Source organism: Notothenia rossii, assembly GCF_949606895.1.
Source record: "Notothenia rossii genome assembly, chromosome: 6".
Classification (NCBI taxonomy): Eukaryota; Metazoa; Chordata; class Actinopteri; order Perciformes; family Nototheniidae; genus Notothenia; species Notothenia rossii.
This window is the reverse complement of record NC_136909.1, coordinates 18,866,798-18,892,402: the sequence shown is the minus strand read 5'-3', so window position 1 is coordinate 18,892,402 and position 25,605 is coordinate 18,866,798. Positions and strand designations below refer to the sequence as shown.

General features: G+C 43.7%; 1 protein-coding gene across 4 annotated transcripts in view; it reads right to left on the bottom strand.

Annotated features, from left to right (window-relative positions):
* The window catches only part of LOC307043248 (tetratricopeptide repeat protein 28-like), a 170,883-nt gene that overhangs the window by 34,520 nt on the left and 110,758 nt on the right, over positions 1–25,605 (bottom strand). For 3 of the 4 annotated variants that reach the window (XM_079687581.1, XM_079687582.1, XM_079687583.1), the window contains 2 exons: positions 24,838–24,968; positions 931–1,438 (listed from right to left, as the gene is read on the bottom strand). In XM_079687581.1, the coding sequence (XP_079543707.1) occupies positions 931–1,438; positions 24,838–24,968 (639 nt within the window). The remainder of the gene's footprint in view (positions 1–930; positions 1,439–24,837; positions 24,969–25,605) is intronic. The other variant, XM_079687584.1, reaches the window with a different exon arrangement.

Here is a 25,605-nt window from a genome sequence, read left to right as displayed (position 1 = left end):
AACAAACACTAAACACCTACATCAGTCTGCAAGATATCTGCTAACTATTATCTCCTAACTAAATCTAACTAGTAGGCGCTCCCTTGCAGATGGGCACTAATGCAACATTGTGCTTGTTGGGATCAAAGAGGAATCTCAAAGGGCGACACACCAGCATCACTAGATACTGTACATGCTATCAGTGGTTGTCTATTAAAGGGGATGAGATGATACCTGAATCTGTGTAAAAGGGATTGGAGTACTTTGGGAGATCCCACTCATCAATTTCTAAGGAGAAGTCTCATACTGAAGTCAGTCTGAAGTGTCCCTGAGAGATTCACTCCAGTGATCAATACTCATACATTAGAGTTGAAAATGTTGACTGTTGTGCCCGACAGAACCACTGAGGTGGTGTTTAGAGCAACAATAGAGAGCTTCAGCAAAAACAAGGGGAATTGTCTGTTAAATCTGGTTTAAGGGTTAGGGTATGGTGTAGCATTGGCAAATTAATAATTTACAATATTAAAAAAAGATATCCTAGTATCATGATTTGACCAGATTTTAATCCGAAACTTCATTTTTTTAAATAAAAAATGTGTGTGTCAAGTGTCATCATATTCAAGTGGATATAGAACAAATATATTAATTTACACGGTTTTCAACATTAAACCTTTTATGAGTTCAGTGCTGTTTTAATTTACATTTTTAGTATTCAGGAGCTGATGAAGTCAAATACTTTTGTCTCTCATTTACTTTCATAATTTTGAAGATTGGCAAATTTATCTTTGAAACTACTGGCAGAAATCATTCCCCCAAATTTTAAATAATGATGAAATATATTATCACCTATTGTGACAGTTTCACGATAGAAAGCAAGATGATAATTCATCAGGTACATAAGCAAGACTTTGGCCTAACAGCAACATATTATTTTAGTATTTGCATACATACCCAGATTGGAGGAGGCCCTCCCCTCGGCGGCCCTGTCCTTCAGACCCTCAGCTATAGACAGCTGCTGTTCGTGGTACTGCTTGGCCCTCTCCAAGTCCTGCATGCAGCGAGCAGCATGACCCAGCCCTGCGTAGGCTCTCATCTCAATGGACTTTTCCTCCAGCTCCTGGGCGAGCTCCAGAACATGAGTATGGTAGGACATGGCCTTGTCAAAGTTACGGTGGTAGTGGTAGGCACTGCCCAGGTTACTATAGGCCCGAGCTTCCTCTCGTTTATTTTCCAGGGCCTTGGCAATGCCCAGGTGCTGCTCGTGACATTGGACAGCATTTTCAAAGTCTCCCATGGCGATGTAGACGGCCCCCATGTTCCCCAGCTCGCGAGCCTCAGACAGCTGATCCTTGGACTGCTTGGCCAGCAGGACACACTGCTTGTGGCTGGCGAGGGCGTTGGGATAGTCCCCAATGGCTGTATATACATGGCCCAAGCTGCTCAGTGCCATTGAAGCAGCCTATGGATAAAGAGACAGAAATATAGACAAGTAAGAAAACAGCAAGATAATAAATTGTGCGTACAATTTCAAATTATCAGCCCCATTAATTATACCCATATTCTATCATCAGTGAGGCTTTTTGTTGCCCTTGCATCACAGATTCCCCAACCACATTTAAACGTCCTTTTAGCCGGAAGTATTGTACATCAAATGGAAAAAAAGAAGAAAACAAATCCACATTCCCAAATCTCTTAGGGGGCTTACTACTCAGAGACCAAACAACAAAAACCTGATTTGATTTAGTCTTTGCCGGGCAGGGGGGGGTAAAGTGTGATGCAGATCAGCGCAGCAGCAGGCTTGTTTTAAAGCCGTCAGTTTGCCCACTGCAATCACGCTTCATGGCGTGTCACCACCAGTGGAACAAAGACACTGCTAATCAGGGGGGGAGAGGAGAGGGGCTTAGCTTCACAGCAGAGTCGTGGGGGGGCAACTAGCTGACTGACTGACTGCTGGCAAGACCTCTCAAGCTAAAAACAGAGAACAATATTCTGAATATTATCATATTGCCACGGTCCTGCCTAATAACCACATTATTTTTATTTGGCCGCACCTATAAGATTGTTGAATTTCTTTTTAAAATAGGTTCACATTATCATCATTTGGATATTCTATCTTGTAATTGAATTATCTTTTTTCACCTCTACCGCACATCTGTCCGCTCTGCCTGAGGTTTCTTCTTTTCTCATAAATCGTGGGGTTTCTTTGGGAGTTTTTCCTTGTATGGTGCAAGGGTCCCAGGGCGGAGGGTGTTTTATGCTCCACACACTGTAAAGCCCCTTGTGACGATGTTGCATTTGTGATATTGGACTATATAAATAAAATGTGATTGATTGATTCCATACTCTCAAGCAGTGTCCGCCTGTGATCCCTAACTACATCTACAAAAGGTGCGCTTAAGCAGTAAGATGGAGAGGTTTCTCAAGAGGCAGTCTTGACCCCCTATGTGACAAATTCACTGCAGGATTTTTGAATGTTTATACAGAGGGTAAACAGCTGGGATTGGGGTCAGCTGTTTTTGTGTGAGCAGATGTTCAATTAATCACGCAGGGCCAGCTAATAAAGCATCTCTTTCCTGAGGTCCCGCTTTGCATCCTGCAGCAAGGAAGGGGGTTGGATGAAGGCCAGCAGAGAGGACAGACGGCCTGACAGTGAAGGCCACGCTGTTGCCCATTTTGACCAGGTTCATCTTGGGGGCGTTTAGAGCCAGAAACTAAAAAGTCAAAAGTGAGCTGCAGTAAAGGACTGACTTTCCAATGTCCCTCCAGCTGTAAGTTGTTTATGAAAGTAGATTTCAAAGCCATATGTTGCAAAACTGGCCACTGATACTTGCATTGGGCTTTAGAGCGTCAGGAGTGCTGGCAACCTAAATGCTCAGTTTACACAGTTATTATTTCATATAGGCATCAAGATAGGCAAATAATGAAACTCATTGGTTGTAAAGATGCTTTTCTTTGAATCATTTTTTTGAAACTCACACCCCACCTATACCTATCCTTCCCTCATTTCCCATAGCTACTGATGCCTGGAACCAATTACCTGCTGACATAAGGACTTCCAGCAGTTTGCTCAAGTTTAAAGACTCGACAAGGCATTATACAGGCCCAGGGAGGCAATTACCCTCCGTCACAACTGTTGCTGTTTCATGTTCGCAGATAGCCTATCTAGGGCTGCTCAATTACATGTGCCTTTTGAAGCTTCGCTCCATCTCTCCGACTCAAACTTCCACTTTTCAGCCAAAAAAAACTAGAGGATTCCTCGTCTCAGTCTGTCTTCAACCGAATGCAGTGGGAGACAGGAGGAGGGAAAGCCAGAGAGGGAGGCGCAATCTTTCTCCAGTTGAGATGAGTTGCTCCTGTGATCAGTGTCCCTCTAAAGTGAGCCTGCAACGCTGCATTTTCTCCTCAGATGGAAGCCAAGATAATGAGGAGCCAGCCCTGCTAGTCACAGAGGATGCACTGTGTTTGGCTCAGGGACAGAGACTGGGACCATATCTCTATCGCTTCTGACTGCAGCCCTCTTCCACCACTGCTCATTTCGACTCCCCACAATGACGCAAAATAACATTCTGTCTGGGAGAAAATAATTGCCCGAAATACATAATTTCTGCCAAATTGACTTCATTCTAATTTGATTCCATTTCTTTCCTGCACTTATCTGTCCTCCCTCCCTGTTCTGGCTCTCTCTCCCCCACTTCTCTCAATCCGTCTGCAGAGTCAGATCTGACTGTGTTTACAGAGTCCAGCTCTTCTCCGGATGTGTGCTGATTTGATTAATCCTAGCGCCGTGCTTTATAAACTGTTGATAAACTGCTGGCTCTTATCAGCAAACACATTTTGCACCAAGGGTCTCCTAATGAAAGGTAAACTAGTTCTGCCCGGGAGAAACGAGAAAGGGAGAATGGAGGCGTCAGGGGAGGGTTGAGATGACATGTTAATCAGAAATGCTTGGCTCCAGCATCATTATTCTATTTATTTCCTCTGACAAGGACAGTGGTTTAGGATTCCTCACTGATTCTCCTCTGTCAGTCCCCTCTGCTAAGTGTGTTTATGTTCTGCAGCACATCAGAGAAATGGCTGCTTTCATAGCACATGCTAGAGGTAATGCATTGTACTTAGCATAATTAGCCCCCTATGTCATGCAGCAGAACCGCTCTTGATGGCTGGGCTTGGTGCACGATCTGTTTCCCTGGTGTATTTTATCTCATACTCTGGAACAGCACACTTCTGCCCACCACTCCACTGCTGTGTTTGAGTTATGGTCCTGCTTCGCCTTGCCTTTGAAAATCCTCTTTTTTTTAACCTATGAGCTCTCATATACTCAAAGCAAATAATCATCACCGGCTGGCAGAGCTTATGGGACAAGCACGGTTGTCATGGAGATGTAAATAGTTGGATCAATGCCGACCACGCCTCGTAGGAGCTCATACACACTTTTACAAGGCCTTTGTGGAATCTCCGAGACAGTGGACAGAAATAAACCAATAAAGCAACGCTCTGACATCAACCACTTTCATTAAGAGATATTAGTCTTTTGCTTCTTTGATGGACTACATGTCATTAGATATGATTGACATGGTTTTACCAATTATACTTGAACAGACATCACCAAGGTACAACTGGTTTGTTGGTAAGAATTTTGTCATGACACACAAAATATTTGTCTATTTCAAAAACATTGAGGGCGAGAAAGACAAAATAAAAAAAACTGAGATTGAGAGGTAAGGTGTTAAAGAGCCTACCGTTTGTCCTGCAGGAGGGCAGGGCAGCCACTACTTCAGTAAAGTGCTGTTAATGGGATTATATGGGAGAGGAGAGGAGTCGCTCTCTCCTGACAAGAGGTGATGGGTTTGATTCTATTACCACAAAGGTGGGAACAACCCTTTCTTGCACTGTACCAATACAGATGTTAGGCAATTTGCCTAGGAACAACATTGCTAGCACAAAAGCAGACGCATGCACTAACTGCATTCACTGGAATATAGAAACATGACGTTATCTTTCCAAGTTATGCCTTAATTGGCATGTTTAACAAGACAAATAATCAAGATGCAAAGCATGAAATAATTTAAATTAAGTTATAAATCGCTTAGTCACTCAAAATGTCAGAAAATATAGAAAAATGCAGAATGCTACTTCCAAGGGATAGGAAGATGACAAGATGACATGTCTATTTATCATCTTGTCAGACCTCCTGTCTGCAATGGTAAATAAATTCACTTAGCAGTAGCATGGACAAAACCTTAATTTTACGAAGCTGGAACCAGCTAATTATTGCTTGATAGATTACTAAACCTAACATTTTAGACCAATTATCCAAATTGTTTTTTTTGACAATTCACTAATGAATAAGCCAATGATTTCTGCATTCAAATCTGACTAACTTTACCAAATATGTGTGTCCAAAAGCTACACAGCGCAGTTATTTAATGATAGGGATGAAGATCAGAGAAACAACCAAGCTACTCTTTGATACCAATCACTTCAAAAAGATGACTCATGTGACAAATAACAAATACTTCAGAAACACAACAGACAAATTGTCCATGTATTCAAGCTTGCGCACGTACGCACACACACACAAACAGCTGTCTAATTAAAGGCAGTGCAGAGGGAAGGTGAGGAGGACCATGCTCCAGTGTTTCCCTTAACGAGCTGGGCTCCAGCAGCAACAAGAGCTGGCAGGCAGGGAACACAACTGCACTCTGGGAGGAGCGGGGCGTGGGGGGGAGCAGGGGGGGAGGAGGGGCTCAGATAAAAGGCTACGGGAGAGATTGTGTTTGAAGGATGAGAGAAGAGAATGCTGGAGACATCCCCTGGGCGAGGATGTCTTTAGATCTGATTTCACCTGCGGAGATGCATTTTGACAAAAAAGGAAACATCTCAACTGTAATAAACTGAGAGACGGAACAGACCCATCAGAGAGTTGCTCAAAGAAGCTTGAAATGTGCTTTCTTCATGGGGCATGTTCTCGTGAGTGCATGTGCAAAGAAACATGAATGTGCATGTGTGCATAAATTAGAGATAAAGGTGGGAGTGAGAAATAGAGGAGGCATTATGGGTTGTATGTGTACAGGATGGGGGCAGGGATGGATATGATCAAATATTCAGCTGGTTTTACGCGTGTATGCTCCATTCTCTTCCCCCGCTCAGTGTTGGCGCGCAGATATGGATCCTATGGGAGCCACCACTAGATCAGCCAAATGACTGCCTCTCTGCCATATCAAAACCTTCTGCTATTTTAACCAGGCAAACGCTGTGCTCTGTCAAGGGAGGGCAGGTACAGCTGGGCCTGATTGCTCTCTTTCATTCACACTCAACAGCATACAGTACATGCACACACACAGACAGATCCAGCAGTCCACTGTGGCTGATAAGACCGGCAAAAACACAGGCAAAGTTAAATTAATCTTCAAATCCTCTAGAGCCAAATTGCAGACCCTTTTCTTTTTACCTTTCCACATTTTTAAATGATTTAAAAAGCCATAACTGTGTTGTTTTCAGAATCAAAATCAATACAAAACAGGCAGTGTCCTTCAGTTATATTGGAAAGCCTGCTAATGAATGATTTTTTTGTATATAGCAGGCTGTTAACCAATTCCCCTAACCAAACTTTAGAGCTGATCTGATTTATTAACAGTGTTGTGGTACCAGTGGAGCCACTTGTTTCTCTGTGACCTGTGTGACCTCCAGCTTGTAGATAAATGACGCCAGAAGGCCTGTAGCTTGGTAATTCCTTTAGCCTTCACAGGACATGTCCACCAAGGATTGATTGTCACTAAAGGTCAAGTTACGGGTAAGGGCACTCGTGACAGCTACTGCGCTGTCTGTCTGACTATCTGCTGCTCAAACGGTCACACACTCGCACACATACTGTACACTGAGGAACACGCACATAAACACACCAACACCCAAACAGCATAACAAGAAGCAAGATAGAGACGAGCTGCAGTGCAGGCAATGTGATTGTTAGTGAAACAACATATTTCTTTCCTCAGCTGTGGGTAGTCTATGCAGTGGTGCCAGGCAAATGGTGGATCATTTGTGGTTACCCCAGAGACCCAGGATACATTCTCTCACACATACTTAAACAGAGACACACAAAGTATTACACAAATATACAAAATGTATCCCAGAGCTTTGTGGTGTGTGTGTGTGTGTGTGTGTGTGTGTGTGTGTGTGTGTGTGTGTGTGTGTGTGTGTGTGTGTGTGTGTGTGTGTGTGTGTGTGTGTGGCCACATTTTTGTATTTGCTTGTATTTGTGCTCTTACACTACTAGGGCATGTATGCTTGTGTGTTTGTTTGCGGCTATATTGTGAGAGTTGGTGGCGAACAGGCAGCCAAGAGGAAGAAACACACGAGGCCCCAAATGAAATTGGATCTGACAGTCTCCATTTGTGTTGGTGGAAAACTTGACGGTTCCTTTCGTGTAGTGTGGGGGGTTTGATATTTCAAGCGTCCTCTCTTTGACAATACGGTAGACAAAACAAGGTATATAAAAACGGCTACATTTTACGTGAGGAAAAGAGAGAAAGCTAAGGCTCCACCTTTCCAGCCCCCACAGCCCCAACCTAAGTCCCAGTGCCTGTCCCCTGTGACAGGATGTTGGCATTGTTCAAATGCACAAACAGCCCTCCTGCCTTCTGATATAAACACATGAATCTTAAGTCTGGTTGAGGAGGAAATTGAAGAGGTGGTACACAGGGGAAGCGGGGCACTGTGAATGAATCTTAATGTACTCTAAATCAGAGCAAAGCCTTGAAGGGCTGCTGTTTATTTCTGTACTGAAGTCAAATCTCCACAGGCATAGCTGTGTGAGGCCTGCTGGTGAAGGGAATCAATTCTTCTGAGACCTTTTGGGGACAGAAGGGGAAATCACAGTGTTGTTTTAAAGTCATTGCAGGAGGGGTTTGAGGTAAACATCAAGGTTTGCCACTTTGCAAGGCCTCAAGCTAGGGAGAAATGCATAATGCTGTGAAGAGTGGATAAGTCCTTCTGTAAAAACACTTCTACAGTAGGGGTTAGGAGAGTTTAAGGTGACATGATCAGAAATGGCTGTGTCTGATCCGAATCACATTGCTTGTTGACAACAGCAAAGCATGGGTGGCAAATGCATGGCCAAAGTGGTTAAGGGTGTGAATATTGATTACTCCTGATTAGCGGGTGGCAACTTCTATGGTAGCCTCTGCCTCTGTATGAATTAGTATTAGTGGGGGAATGATGAATTGTTTAAGGGCTTTGAGGATTGGCAACGACTAGAAAAGTGATATATAAATGCATTAAATTTACAGCAAAAACTATAGAGATCTCAAAGTCTATCCATTATTAGCTAATTAGCTGCTGTTATGGCTTCCTGCCGGGTCTAAGGACACAGTGCCAAATATAGCATGGCTTGCAGGCCCCCTCTTGCGTTTGATAGCATTCCAGCAGGAGGCCGGGCAGTCACTCCAAGGACGCAGGAGTCCAGGGTTATTCAAGGGCATTTTGGCGGCCTAGGGATGGGAGGCGTTGTCCCTGACAGCCCACACTACTGGACAAATCAGGCCTGACATGCACATAGTGTAACCTTTTTCAGTGGTACACGAAACATTCAATTTCTAAAGTGGCAGAGGAGAGAGGAGAGAGGAGAGGAGAGATAAGAGAACAAGGTTAAGGTCTGAGGACCAAGATCAATATGAGCTGACCAGAGCTCTTGCCTTGCAGGAGCCTGAACACAATGAGAGAAATGAAGAGTGACAACCAAATGTCCAGCCTCTCAGCACCTCGGCATTCTCTTTGAGAAAGAGCTGAGAGCAGAAAGAGCTTTTGTGCCGCTCTCCTCTAATCCATGTGCAACAGCAGGTAACCCATGCCTAATGGGTTTAGACCAAATCAGATCTCTGTGAAATAGAAGGATGCATGGCTGCTTTCAATTGCTTTGTTTTTTAAGGATTTTTCTTTTGAGGTATGTAAAGGGGTGATTCATAAAACTACTGTGAAAAATATGTTTTAATGTTGAAATAAGCAAAAAGAAACCGTTGGTAATAAGATGTATTGGCAGGATATATTGTTTCATGAAACTGTGCCATTTTCTGAGGTTTTTTTTATATTTAAAAAATAAAATGTCCTGATCTACAGTCAGTGTGTGTAGTTTTGGAGTGGTGAAAAGAATATTGACTTATTCCCACCTCCTGTCATGTCAATATCGGGTCAACAGCGCTGAAACAGAGGTTACAGAGGGGACTATCACAGGACAGAAGGCTCTCAGTGTCTCTGATTTATTCATGTGTAAGAAACAGTTCTATGAGTAAACTGGATAGGGACAGCTTCAACGTCCTCACAACATCTAATCCCAACAAGATATTTGACATAAAACATTGATGTTTTGGTACTGGTAGTGACTAAATATATTAGGAAAAACAATCTTGCCAAAAATCTGATTCAAATTAGGTGTGAGAACAACTAGTCATTGTTTTGTGACATTAAACACACACAAACCATGTGACCACAGTTTTGGCTAACGTTGAGCTGGTAGCTAGCTAGCTAAAGAATTCAAGAATACCGCCTGCGAGGAAGCTACCAACTAGTAAGATGTCAAAGATGCTATAATAGGGGCTTCAGAATAGAGTTCAGCATTCGGTTATTATTTTCTTTGAGATCCTGTTTTTGAATGATCTGAATAAGACAACAGAAGAGAAGAGGAAGGTGATCAGAGAGGAGAGTAGAGTAGCCAGCGCTACAGTACTGTTTCCTGTTTCAGCAGCAGCTATGAAAGTTGACAGCTTGTCCATGGCTTTAACCTTGCAAAAGTAATTTTTACATTCAGGAGCAATAGAACAGTGGCTTCTTTTTTCTTTTCTTCTGGCCTTTGGTTCCTCAGACAAAGTATCTCTTCTGTTCTGTTGAACTCAGCCAAGCCAACCAACCTTCAGACATAACAGGCTATAGTACTGAAAGAGGGCAGTGTCTTTGCCACAACATGGCGAAACAGAGGTTTTTTTTTTTCTTTCAAATGATTAAATGTGTTATCCTTTTAGATAGTTGTTGCTTGAACTAGTAATCCTTTAAGTAAATGGCAGAGAATGATTCAAGAGAAAAGCTAATGTTGTCCTGTTTAAATTAAAATTAACTTTTTTAAGGTTAAATTAGATTTTAACTTTTAAGCTGTGTTGCAACACTGATGTTGATCAAATTCAATAATGACAAATAGCCATAGAAAGGGCCATGTTGATTGATCAAGGTATACAGTACCTAATGTAATATACTGTATACACTATCAAGTGAAGCTCAATGTTCCCTTCTGTTCAATCTTTTATACAAAAAGGTCAACATGTGTAAAATAAATAAAGAACATAGCCTAACCCCCCCCTCCTCGTCAAAACACCATCCCCTCTCTAACCTCTAATAACCAGTCTTGTCATCATGCTCTGACGTGCTGGGTGAATACATCTGCAATGACATGCAGCTGAGAGAGCGAAAGGACCTCGTTCTACCTCCAGCCCGGCACACAAACCATTTAAATCCCTTCCTCCCTCTGTGCTTTTATTCCCCAAATGTAATTACAAGCCTGGTGAAGGTGGCTACTGTGGCCTGGGAACACAGCATCAACACCAGCAGTTGGTGGGATCAAAAGACTGGGCTGTCCCTCCAAAGCACCTCCGCACCTCACTGCTCTGTAGACTGCGGCTGCTCCAGGCCACACCAGACTGACCCCATGCTTTCAGCACCACTGGGTCCTTTGCTTTAGCCCCAGGCGGACAGAACTGGACCTACTGATAAAGACTAAAAAGAGGATCTCACTACTGGGCTGTATTATCACATCTGCACACATACACACCGGCATGTGTGTGCACACACTACCTCCCACTGTGACAGAGATGGACCATGACGATGGTAAGCTCCCTTAGTGCAGCATGATGGAAACCAAATCCCAGCAACATTCCTTTCCATGTAAGACACAATTGCCTCCTGGGGGGACTGTGTCCCTTCTTTAAATGTGTGCGTAAAGGGAGAAGGATCAAAACCAGAATTTCCTAATTATTTTCCTTAAGTCCAACATTTCCCAGGACGGCACAGCTGATCTCCACTGATGCCATTCATTTGCATGTGATGTGGGCTACTGAGGAGCTGGCAGCCAGGAAGATAAAGATGATGGCATATGAGACCCCATTTACACGGGAGCGCAAACGGACCAAATTCGTTATCAAAAAAGTGTTCCGTTCACACACGTTCGGCTCATTTAACGTGTCCGTTCACACGAGACCACTGGAAACGCTGTAGTACATATGCCGGGCCTGTAAGTGGCGCTGTACTTCTGCCACAAAATACACCAAAAGCAGCAAAGAAGACCCCGAGCATGGTTGCCATGGTTGCCCTTCTGTTTATGCCCCGCGGTAGATTTAGCATTTAGCAACATGTAGTTCATGTAATTCTCCATGTAATTCTCCATGTCCACTTGCTGATGGTTGTGGTAGAGGAGCTGTAGATTTTGCACTAACATCTGTAGCATGGTCAGTAGCAGTAGCGACTGACCATGCTACAGCAGTGAGCAGCAGAGGTGGGGAGAGGCGGGGCTATGGCTTCATCAGGAAATGATCGTATAGGGCGTACGCACTGAGCCGTTTGGCCCCCCAGAGCGTTCCGTTTGCAGATCTATCCGCCTTGGGACCCGTTATCGTTTGCGGGGTCCGTTTCCGCGGTTCCGTCACGGCCTTGTGTGAACGTACGGGCTATACGCGAGAGAAAAGTAGCAGATACAACCCGTTTCGTTCTCGTGTAAACACCGCCTGAGAGATCAACGGCGAGTCAGGTTGCGGCATGGGGTGTGGTGCAGATGAGAAGGGAAGGGACAATCAGGAAATGGTCGTTGCTTTTAAGACATGTTTTCCGGGAGCTGCTGGGCCACCTGCCAGCGATGTCTCCAGCTGCGAGCACACGCCACAGGACTCTGATTGACAGGGAGGGTAAATAGTTGCTAGCAGGGGCCCTGATTGTATCTCTCGCCTCTGGCAGAATAGAAGCCAGAGTGGAAGGGTGATTGGCTTTTGTTACAGCCCTTCAGCCACAAATTAAGTTGGCATCTCAGCCAAGCCACCCGAGATGCATGTTGCTTAGAGCTGCTTTCTGCTCTTACTACCCGCTCTGTGCCCACAAAAAAAATTGCAACATAAACAAAAGCCTCCTGAGGAACAAATCCTAATGGAAAAAGATACATGGAGAGAAAAGGGGTGTTTAGGAGGCAGAGCTATAAAGAAACAGAGAGCAGAGAGGGGAATATGTTTACCAAACACTCTGCAGGGAATGTATTGGAATTTGAGGACCTGATTTTTCTGGAATGCATGTTGTGTTCAAGTCACGCAATGTAAGAAGGGGGATTTGCCAGCGTAGGAGGAATACTTGGCTCTTTTAAATACTCCCCACTGACGACAAGCTGAAGCTAAAATAAGTTGCTCTGGCTGGGGGAAACTTTGTATGCTGAGCAAGAGCTGAAGAGTGTCAGCTGACTCAAAGCAGTCACATAAGACCCAATCAAACTCTACTTCCACCAGTCCAGAAAACAAATGATAGGAAAAACACCAATGTGGCTTCAAATAAAGTGATTTCTGTCTGTGTTATATTGGCCTCTTCACACCAGAGTGATGGAACAATCACTGGCCACTTTTGCGCTGCCATTAAGGGAGAGGATGCAGGCTTCACAGCCATAACATATGCCTACTGTAACTGCTGCTTAACAAAGGCGAGCTGCCTAGTTTGGAGGAACTAAGAACAAGGGAGCAAAGAAAGGGGTGGAAATGAGAAAGGGAGGGTGAAGAGGAAGAGGAGGAGGGGGTTAGAAGTACAGCTGAGCCAACAATAACAACTATTACATGACTCATCCCACATCTGCAGCCGCAAATGGCCCGGGCCTAAGGTGGACTGTAACCGGAGCCTGGCTGAGCAGTGCAGCCAATGGACTCACCGATATGTACAATGGAGACTAAATAAGACTAGATTCTTTACGTAACACTTTTTTGCATGTTGCATTACTCTTATTTCCTTCCAGTGGTTTGGGAATGAGTCCTTAAAATGGGAAATGAGTCTGCATTTTGACACTTGTTGTTCACTCGACTTGGAGTCAATATTTTTGGAAAGATGCGTGAAAAAAAATGTTATTCACAAAGCAAAAGAGATTTAATGTTTTTTCCTTCAACATAAAATACGTCACAAAATACCCAACTCGTGAATTTCCAAATCTTCTGTTTCTTAAAAACAGTGATTGCTACCAAGTGACTTAATTAGAATACTAAACTTCATTATCCCAACATTAGTTAATGTAAGCTAAAATAAGCTAAACGATGATGAGGTGAAGTCATGTGACCATTATCCAGGTGAATAAAGCATGTCAATATTATGAATGTTATACGTATGTTTTTTTGTTGTTGCAGTATTCCGAAATCGAATAGGAAAATCCCACTGTTTTGCAATTCTAACTTCCCTATCCCTAAAAAAAAAAACGTTATTACTGTCTGGCTTTTAAGACTTGAACATTTTGACTTTGATTCCGTTCAAATTAATTGTTCATGTAGATTTGGGTAGTACACAAAGGCAAACTGGTTAAATTACGCGCTGACCCTGACATAGAATCCTATTTGTGCAGTCTCTTCAGTTTAGTCAGTGTCTGCCAGTAAGTATCTGATTGTGTATACATGGTATGCAATAAACAAGCGGAGTACACACTAGAGACAACCCCATACAAAACTCATCATCTCTTGGAACGTGATATACCAACACAGCACTGAAAATAACCATAAAGCGATTTTTCTCTTGTGCATCTCTTCAGAAATGCAAGCGTACACGTGCAAACACACAAACTGCACACGCATGAAAAGACAACACTGAAAAGGTCCCTTTTGTCTGCTCAACACTGATGAAAAGCTACCCACTGCGAACTTCAATCACATCGGAAAATGAGTTGGAGACGTGCTGTAACCCCGACAGTGTCATTAAGCCTGTCAGTCAGTCAGTCCTCTGGAGTGTGGGGAGGGGAAACCGCCATCGGCCTTCCTCAATGTGCTGTGTAGCCTGAACTAGACCCAGAGGTACCAAGAGCCCCTCCTGAGCCGGATCTATGCCTGACACTACCATAATGAAGCTATATGATTATAAATTCCTCTCTGTATGTCCATAAACCCCCAAATGTCAAACATCTAGTCAAAGGGATCATGCATATTCTAATGGTATTCAGGAATAGATGATAACAAACACTATCATGTGAGAAATGATAGCTGAAATCCCATAATATAATATATGTTCCCACGCAGTAAAACCCATGCGGTGCACTCACGCGCACACACACACACGTGCACACACAAACAATACGTAGAGCAAGATAAGCCTGCGCATGCTGTCAGAGGCTGCTGTGTGATTGGACTCTGTGGAGCTACTGCTTCTCTCATCATTAACTCTTCAGAGGATCACACTAATCACGCTAAGCCTCTCTGAATGGCGATGAAGCCGAAAAACGTGCCCATGCACATATTCACAGATGCCCAGCTCATTACACACACGCACACACATAACGGCAAGCGCTTCATCACCGCAATCACAAAACACAACACACACAAGCAGCAGTCTGTAGAAGCATGTCTAAACACCAAACACTGTGTGACCTAATTATGGACATTTTGCAGGAAGATAATATTACTAGGAACCACTTCTAAAGTCAAGGGTGTAATTTCCATTGAGTTTTGGAAGTCCCCCTAAGGTTTCACTTGTGTCACCTTCCATTATTGCCATGTACGCATAGCAGTAAGCTTCATATGCATTGAAGAGTAATGTGAACGCTGAAAAAGATAGTTAAAAATGGAACATTAATCAAATAAAATGACTTTAAAGCACAGTGCATTTTGTAGAAAAGATGAACATTTAGTATTTGTCTAAGCATGTCAAGTATCAAATCTCAATTTGGAAAGTAATATGATTAGTTTGGCTGAATTTGGGTAATTTATCGAAGATTTCTTTCGAATATAAATCCAAAATCTACACCTGTGACTGTTATGAAAAGACAGCACTCAAAAAGTGTATTTGTGCAATTTCATGTGAGTGGCATCAACATGAGATGGCCAAACCTTGACTAATGGCTGCATTAAATTAGCTGACAGGACCAGAAATAGCTACTAACTTTTCAAAAATTGAGTCTAGCTACAATAAAATACCAGAGCTGTCTTTCCCTCTACTGAATATTTTACAACCTTGATTCCACCCGGTCTCTTTCTCTATTTAAGACAGAAGATACAATAATGTTTTTCCGCAGGTTGATGTGTAGCCAGCGAAGTTCTGTCTCGAATGTTTTTTAGAGACCTTACTATGTGTTCTGCAAGGTCAAGTATAAGCAGAACCCGTAGGCCTCCATCCCCTCCTAAGATGGAGTACTTTCATTTCACTCACTTGGGTCCTCGTATTTTCTCTCCATTTTATTGCTTTCTCTAAGCGATTTCCACAAAGACACATTCCACCTCCTCATACCGACACAGGGCTCCGGTCCAAGAGAGTGCGGGGAAGGTCTGAACACTGTGCCACAGGGACAAGAATGCTGACACTGCTGTAATTTGGGACAAAAGCTAAAGATGAGGGTGGAGAGAGAGAAAGAGACTGTCTCATTGTATAGAAGTTGTTAGGAGGCTTCAGTGCGGCCAAATTGAGGAGCCATAATCCAAGACTTTGGTGCGATGGCAGGGAGTCTTGCAGGAGACTATGTCCTCACTCCGCAAAAATGCCGTCTCCTACATCCTAGTGTGAGCTGCAGCTATATATAATGCAAACATCAAACGTTTGTAACTGCGCCGACCTCTCTCTCCCTGGGAAACCCTTGTTCCCTTGTAATACAGAAACCATTCCCCAAACTCAGGCCGATTAAAACTCCAGCGCACCATCTGAATTTCACCTTATCTCTAAGGAAAAACGAATCTCTAACATACAGATGGGTGAGTAGTGAGGACTAATCTGCTTTCTATCTTTGATTGTACTCTTAAAAACCTCTAAGAAGAAGGAGGAGAGGCTTTTCTTCACAATGAATCTTGTTTAAGAGACAGGAAGAACAAACAAAGAACAATATATCCAGCACTGCATCATGACGATGAAGCTCCTTTCCTTGTGCCAAGTAATTTAAATGTAAATATGTTACGCATTGATAACATGAATTCACACGTATATTATAAGATCATATCATATACGATGTGTGCATCATCTCAGGAATGACGGGCACATTGTTGATCTGTCTTCTTTGATGTACTTCAGTTCACACCAGGTCCTGGCATTAGAATGCGCCCCCAGGGACCACTTGTGATGACTTCCCACTACCCTGCTCTGAATGCAAATGAACACATACACTTTTGTTTGCAAAGATTAAATGCATTGTTGTTTTCAATCGACCGGAGGTAACAATGCACTAGCTAGTCTGTCAGATTATTTTAGAAGAACAAATCATAACGATACAGAGTCGATATTTTACCCGGTGCAATGTCCAAGTCAGTTACACTTAGGATATTTCTATTGCCTATTGGTTAGAAACTTTGGACAACATGTTTTTGTTGTCTGTTGTTGCATTTCAACATGAAGCTGTTGGCGCACAATTGGGTCCTTATTATTGCATAAGCAGAGAAGTTGACTAGGCAGTTGGCCCAGGACACATGGTGTAGTCACTACTAAAAGAACGTGGCCGAGTGCAGCCCAAATAAACGTCTGAATATGGTCTGCGGATTGGATCTCTATACTATCGCAATGTGACTTGAGTCCATTGACACCTGTACATAGAGCTGACAACATGTCATCAGATAACCCAAGCACTTTAATACAAGATATACACAGGGCAATTCATTGCTTTCTTTGGGTTGAGTTTGTTTTTCTAGCCAATGCAGAAGACATTGAAATGAAATCGATACATTTTATAAATAAACAAATTAAGAAGACTCACACAATATGGGCACTATTTTAAAATACCACCAAGGCTTACTCCTTAAAAAGAAGGAAATAACGATAGACAAGAGGGCATTAAAGGTTGTTTTTCTGTTTCTTTCATCTGTCTGGATGCCAGTGGTTTTGTCCGGGCATTGAGCACTCTTGGTGTGTGGAGCTCTGGCTGACTAGAGGAGCTATTTGGCCATATGCATAAATCGACAAACATTTCCACAGCCGCACTGACTAATCAAGGCCAGTAATTGCTCAAATGAGTGAAAACATGGCTGGGCTGGGCCATTGCCTGGAGGAGATTGTTACTCTACACCACTGGTTGTGCGTACCTCTGACCTCAGCTCCTAATCACCAATTAGCATGCAGCCTTTTCTGCATATTGACGTAAGGTAAAGGATTTCAGCTGAAAAGGGCTGCAAACACCAAACGACAACATCAATGGAATCCCAGGTTGCATGTCTGCTCCAGAGGACATCGTTTGCTTCTAAATGCTAATTTACACAAATCTTTTGATGCGAGCCAGTGTGCTGGCTGAGGGCAGTTGTGCAGGGAGTTGCCTTGGATTTGTAGCTCTCCCTTGTCACAACAATATATTTTTACAACAGAGCTGCTGACATGATTCATGAGCCAGAGGACTTGATGTGGGGTTGGTGTGCAGGCCAGATGAAATCCCCTCAGTCCACTAATATAGGTTTCTGTGTTGGGGGGTGCTTTACAAGATACTGTAGCTAAGGAGCCATTTCACACTGCTGAGCTAAAATAGGTCTTACTGTAGCTAATTCAACCTAGTCCACCCCTCCCCTACCCTTGTTACTGGACACAGTACACACATCATTCTACACACATACTCAATAAACACATACACATTCATTTTCTCTCTCTCTCTCTTTTCCTTCCTGTCCTTCATAACTACCTACAGTGGCTCTCCCTATCTCCTTCCACTCCCCCCCCCCTCTTTTCCAAGTACCTCTCTTTCCGCTCCTTCTCCTTCATTAAAATGGACTTCCTAAAGCCTCCATTCGTCTTGCTGACAGCTCCACTATCGATCGGGCTGGAGAAGGGGATGCAGTTCCAGAGCTTTAAATGGCTCTTTGACCAGCCTGGATGTGGGCTGGACTGAGGATGGAGAGGAGGAGGAGAATGAGGGAGCGCATGTTTTAGACTGGAGTTTTGACCTGAGTCTTTACTCCGATGCATATTTGGTTCATAACACCTAAATTGCTTGGGATCTGAATTTACATTAAAAGGACTCACCAACACTGTCATAGTGATTCGGCTGATGAGATCAGATAAGGCACTAATCACACAGGTTGAAAGCCAACACATTAGCCGTCCTCTTCAGACTACTTGGAGACTTTCCTGGAAGTCAGTCAACTATGGCTCCATTTAAAAGCCTGAAGTGGAGGTGGGAGTGTTTCATTTGTGGACAATGAATCGCAATCGGCTTCAATCAAAGCAATGTGAACTAACGTTCCGCTGGCTGACGCCTTTAATCGGGCTCTGTCCCTTATCGCCAGCCATTATCTAGGGAAGATGAGTTGGCACATTCTGTCCTCATCCCTCCCGCCGCTTGACATCAAACCCCTCTGACAAGATTAATGATCGGATTTTAGATTTTCCTAATGATTAAAATCTCAACGGCGTACTCTGTGTTCTGTGGTGCAGTGGAAACCCCAAGGAGCCTGTTGGTCTCCCGCCTCCCTCTGATGAGCACTACCTACGTGTCTGTGGTTGTCATCTATAATCATATAGTGCTCCACAGCAGCACATCAGAAAGCCAAGGAGCCTCCTGTGACCATGTCACTGTGTATTTGTTATCTAATTTGTCCCTCTGTATTGCCCTTGATTGGAGCCGCATGGGAGGAAAAGACGGACAAGGTGTAATATTCAAGATATATTACTCAACATCTCAACTGTGAGTAGTTCAAATCCACACAAGGCACTGCCGTCTTTAGATAAAGGTATTGTTAGAGTAGCATTAGCAGAGCGGCTTGGGATTCATGTGTATTGACACTTTGATCAGTATTATGTAGAAGTCCATACTGCGTTCAGCTTTGTGGAGACAATTTAAAAATCCAAGCCCGTAATAGCAAAGGATCTTCTACCATTGGATTGTGTCTGCTCTTTCTAAAGGCCAATCTGCCACACAACATGGTGACATGGTCTGAGACTTTGTGAAATGGAGAAATGATCAGACAAACAGGGATATAGACAAGAAGAAAAGATGAACAGAGGGAAAAAAGGAGGTGTTGGGAAGCAGGGAGCAGGAAGAGAAGTAAAGAAAGGAAGCTGAGATGATGGGAGAGGGCGGAGGGAAGGATAAATGGAGCATGGGCAAATGAGGAAGGAGAGAGGGAGGAGGTAGCAGAGAGGCAGAGAGCAGTAGTCGATATAACGGCAGTCATTCATCTCTCTGACAGCCTTCCAAATGCTCCACTGGGGAGACACAAAGCTGCGTCACCCCGAATGCAGCAAATGCAGAGCACACACACATGTTTGCATATACAGTATGTGCATACACACACAGAGGAAATACATGTTTATGAACACTGCTTTTGCTGTGCCTGCACACACAGAGCGCGATGTTCTGGGTCAACGCACGGTATATTGCAGTACATGGTCAGTCAGTACATACACCATTACACTGCAACCTGTACAAGCACAAATCTTCAGTCGTCAGTTAGACATTAACACACGCTCACATATGCATTTTCTGACTCACAAGCCTATCTGCTGTTTCTTTTTTGTAAAACCAATGTGCACATGTGCTGCAACAGTCATCAAGAACAGTAAATCTCAAGGGCAGTTGAGGCAAACCTCTGAGGTGGAAAACCATCTCAAATGTTACTCTCACTTTACAATCCTACATTCTTTAGAGAAATGTGCTTAATATTGCTTCGCTAACACTCTGGAATGTCCGAAGACAAACAGGTACATGAACACAAAATGACACATTCCCATGACATTGGAATATGGAAACACGGATGTGCTCCGATTAAACACACACACACACACACACACACACACACACACACACACACACACACACACACACACACACACACACACACACACACACACACACACACACACACACACACACACACACACACACACACACACACACACACACACACACACACACACACACACACACACACACACACACACACACACACACACACACACACACACACACACACACACACACACACACACACACACACCACCCCTTGTTTCCCAGGTCTGGTCATGTACCATTGGCTGGTGCCTGCCGTCCATCTCTCATGATTCATGGCTAAGCGAGCTGCTGTGGAGCAGTTCTAAACCACTGGACCGAGGAGAGCCTGTGTGTCATTAAGGCACAGCGGGCTGGACATGCTGTTAGAGCCGCTGCACCGCTGCACCACGGACAGCTCTGCGCCTCAGTGGCACACCAGGAGGTGGGGAAGCAGGTATTTCTGTGTAGGTCTCATTGTGGTTTTACTAGAGAAGTAATATCAACAGCTGAGTGCACTTATATACTACATTGCCCTGTGAAGTGTGCACTGTTAGCAAGAGAAGTGTAGCCTTTTATTTAGTCGGACACCGTTCTACCCCTACCTAGCATCTGAGCTAAATTAGCCCCTGTAATCATCCCCAAATCCACCTTCTTAACCAGAAAATCAGTTGAGGCTAAAGGAAGGAGACAGGGTTGCCAAAGTCCCTCCTCTGCCATCCTCTATTAGCGTGGGCCCCAAGAAAGGCGTTGGAGGCACACGTCCATACATCCATGGTCCATACCCTAATGACTCCTTAATGATCCCCTCCTCTGCGAGAGTGCTGACAAACACTGACAAACCCTGACCCTGACAAGAGAAACACCCACACTTAGCCCTCTTCCTCACCCCTTAGATAGAGGCTCATTTCTCAGCCCTCCGCTTCATTATACCGGCTAGGGTCCAGCAGAATGTATACAGCCCCTAACTAGAGGCAAGATTAACACTCATGATGAAATAGTCAGTGTCACTTTCAGAGTGAGGGGCAAAGTTTGAGTAAATTCCTTTCGGCAGATGGAGGGAGGAGGAAAGAAAGCATAGATAAACAAAGCCGGAGTTAAAAAGGAGAATGGCGGTAGGAGAGAGTAAAAACTGTTGAGGCTATGGAAAAAAAGATTGTTTGTATTCTTTTTCCTTTTCCCTGATCGTGATTTCCATTTCAACTTGGGGTTGGGGGAGTCAGCGGCGGAGCCTCTTTTAAACATCACACAAGACATAATTACAGAGTGCACCACTGCCAGCCCGCCTCAGTTTCTCCTAAATACTCACACCCCAAAATTAGGGGTTACCTCCTTCTACTTGAACCTACTATTTAAGATGAGAACGTCACAGACAAACTGAGGGGAAGGGAAAAGGGAGTTTGGAAAGGAAAGACATAGTTTAACAGCTTTGTTTCACAATGACAGAGAAGGCCTTTGTTAAAGATGGTTGCTGGCAGGCCTTGGATAACGCCAGGTGTGGAAACTGGGACAAAAACAAAAGTTGGAAAAGGCACACGCAGCTAGAAAGACTAGCGAGTGTGTTTATGTTCTATCTGCAGTATATATGACAGCTGAAAGTCTGCTAAGGATATTTCCAAAAGGCAGCAAGCTTAAGAAAAACACTAGCTTCACGCTAGCCTATGACCTCACTGGTTTGGACTGCATGCAGCTTCCAGTCCCAGTCGTGGATGACGGAGCACTCACTCTTTGAGCCTTTCTCCAGCTCAGCCTTCTTTTCTGTTTTCTTTTTTTTCAGATTATTATCCTGGTCTGAATCAGGGGGATTTATTAGTGTCACAGAGTGGTCATTGCCTTTTTTTGCTGTGTTGTGCCATATAGAGCCACAACAGAGATTCTTTCATTATTAGAGGATGAAAAGAGAAACCATCGATGGTTCCTTTCCTGATATAACAAGACCCAGAGACTGTACTGCCTCTTGATTTATAGATAACTCTCATCTGGAATCTCTGTTTTGTGTCTCTCTCTGCTCCTTCATTACACACAGTGACAGAGCACTGTGCAGGCTGTAGTGGAGCAGTTGCTGAAGTGATGTTGTAAACCAGAGCTTTAAGTTACACTACCACCAAGTATCGACGGTCGTATAAGTAATATACCATACATTACACATACAGTAAGGTAATAGCTTAAATCAAGTTACAATGGAAGTATGCAACAAAAATATGAAATGGGTACTATGCTTGTTGGGGTTTTCCCTTCCCTGTAGTGTGTGATATAGGCTTTTGTGCATGTAAATGGTCTGAAAAGGCTAAAATCCCAAAGTTTCTCTCCCACACACTCCCCCCCGCCTGAAACGCTTACATTTGACTCATTTGTTTACTTCTGTAACAGTGACATCACTCTATAACACTTGCGCTGCTATTGGCTAGTGCAACAACACATTGTATGTTATGGGCTAAGGGTTGAAACATCTCTAAGCGATTGACACACAACAGAGCCAGCCAGCTAACCAATCAGAGCAGACTGGGCTCTGGTTTCAGACAGAGGGCGAAAAGAGGTGCTGCAGCACAGGCAGCATGTGAAGCATAAAGACATTTTTGTTAACATGTCATTGTAGAATCACAAAATTCTAACATGAACTCTGAAAAAGAACATAATAAGGCCCCTTTAAAAATAACACAGGCGGTAAATTAACAGTTTAGTCAGATTATCTAAAGACATTTTAAATTAAGTAAAACAAAAAAAGTAATTGCACTATACTTGTAAGTTATGTTGGATGTTTAAAACTGACGGTTTGGGTAATTTTACTATTCAGTTTTATTTTCTCTTGCAGGGATACAACCACATTCCCAGATGAGGACAATGATAACCCAATGAAAAGGAATGACAGCCAAAACAACAAAGAACTACAGTTTCAATAAAACTAAATTTCTTTTAAAATTGGAAATCTTTCAGAAGACAAAACAACTAGAGCGACTACGGTCTGTTGCACACACCCAGACATGCTCACACATTTACAAATACACACACACGCACAAACTGTATCGAATGAATTTAAATGTGTCTGTTATCATCTTCCAAGCTTTTTTTTACCCACAAAACCTGAAGCTCTTAACCAACATCCCACGTCATATCAAAGCCATATGTTCCATCAGGCCCTTTTATCACATCAAACATATATGATTTCATTAAAGCTCAGGAAATTCTATGCAATTATAAATGTGGTTGAATTCACATATGGCATATTTTCCTTTATCACTTAGGATTAGAATCGATGCCACTTCTTCAGTCTCTTCACCTCACTGCTAGACTGAAGGCCGCACACTGGAAATCCAGACGGAATCAACATCCTGTCCCCGGCCTAGGAAGTGACCTCAGCTTCAGAAAGGCCAGATAAAACGTCCACATCAGAAACAAAAATATCAGGCTGGACGTAATGAGCTTTCCACCAGGCTCCAGTGTGTTCTGAGGGAGATCAGGTGGTGTGACACACATATGACTCTGATTAGGGGGCCTTCAGAGGAACGAGGGCCGGGGGGGTTGTAGGGTGGGCCGTGCAGGGCCAATCAGGACGTTTTCTATACTGTATGATGCAACTATTAAAGGTGCTCAATGACCTCCGCAGGCGCAGGGCCCTCATAAGTGGCCCATTTGCCATTTGTGTGTAAGCATGGGGTGCACTTTGCATATTGTTTTCCTACATGTGTGCAGCCTGGGCCTCAGTGGCAGAAAGTGTGGTCTGATATGGATTACAGCAGCTGGATACTGATATACTGATACTGTACTGCTAGGTCTTTAAACATCATTAGGAGGCGAGTCATACTAGTCTGTACATCGGATACGTAGAGGTCATATACACACTTGCACGCAGACAAAACATTTAATCAGACATTTAGCTGGCCAGTTACTGCTACATCCGATGATCTGTTCAAACACTCACAGCAGACGTGCATGTGTCCTCTATGTTTTTGACCCATCTTTCTCTAACTACATTTACATGACAGCGGTTTTTGGCACTGCTGTCTGTATCTCATAATCATACTTCCGCCCTGTACATATCGTCAAACTGTGGGAGGGAGAAATGTCAAGGGGACCTCTGGCCTCATTCTTCAACTGTTAGTTTCACCCTGGTGCATTGTGCTGCCTTTGACTGGACTGTTTAAATGTCTCCTGATATCAGGGAACACAAACAAGCAGGACTGCCGGCCTGCTGTGGAGGATAAGGAATGAAGGGGAAACGAACGCCATTCTTCTCCTCGTTTGACGGGAATTGTGTTGGAACAAGCACCTGTCTCCCCCACAAACAATGACCACAGAGGTCGGGCAGAGAGAGAGACAGAGAGGGAGAAAGAAAGAAGTCTGAGACAGAGTGAGGAGAGAAAGAGGGCACCAGACAGTCAAGAAAAAGTGGATCAGTCCGTCTAAGTAATTCCCCTCCCTCTCCTTCATTTTCTTCTTTCCCTCCCACTCTTCTTCCTCTCTCTGCCCCACATTCAAACACATTAATCTGTGTAAATTGCATTCCAAAACAGGCGTATGTTACAAAGCCCCAGACTTACTGCTACACGGACCAGATAAACATCTGCATAATATCTGCATAAATGGTTTGCATTGATAATAAGGTGAAGCAGCTGCTAAGGCTATCCTGTTGGACGTTCCTTCGTCTGCCTCACCCTCTCTCCTCCCCCCATCACCTTCATCTGTTCTCGGGACCAACTTGACACCCGTGTTTTTAAATAGACAAAGAGCAGCAGCATCTCGGTGTCCTTCAGACTCCTCCTTCAGATACCCTCTAAACATACAGAACAGAGGAATGCTGGGCATAGCACAATCCCACACCTACAACATGATAAGAGACTCAGAAAAAAACACTTTTTAACCTCAACTCATTGTCCTCTGCTATGACAGTCTGCCTGCTCTAACCATTTAAAAACTGCTTTCAAGTGTGTGCTATCTACCTCTCTGTCCTTCAGCTTCATGGCCAGAACCAGCTGGTTGCGATGGTTGGTCAGCGCTTCGCGGTAGTTTCCCTTGGAGAAGAATGCCGAGCCCAGATTGCCATGAGCGCGGCATTCCCCTGTTTGGTCACCTGAAGAGGGAAAACCAAAAGAGATGAAACCAAATAGCCAACAAAGCATTTTTACAGTACAGCCTACGAAATTACAGAGCAACTGGTGTTTGTTTCACATATTCCCACTGCCACTGTTGAACGGTGATGTGATGAACCACATCTATGCCACTGACATGCCAATGCACCCTTAAAAGGGAAAGTGGCCGTTAAAAGTTCTCCACAGTAGAGCGGCTTCTCTGACAGCTGGTAGTGTTGATCTCAATGCTCCAGAGGCTGAGAGGGGAAAGCCTTATTATTTCTGCTTGACAGAGAGGCCCCACAGACAGGGCCAAAGTAAAGCACAAGTCTCTGCGCTCCACCTGAGAACCACAGCTCCTTATCTCCAGCTGCTCTGCCCAGTCATGTGTCAAACTGTGTGGGGGTGAGAACAGTGGAGCCAGTCTGTGCTACTCTCTGTTGTTTTTTTACTCCTAAATTACCTTAAGCTTTATCCTCCTTAACTGTTATTCTCTCATACCTTATCTCCTGTACACCCACACAGCATCCCCATATATAGTTAGTAAGATCTATTATTAGGCCAAAAACGGGCCGATTCCTGCCAATTTGGATGCAAAGTTTAGTTAGCTCAGATTTTGGTAGCAGTGGACTTAAATGG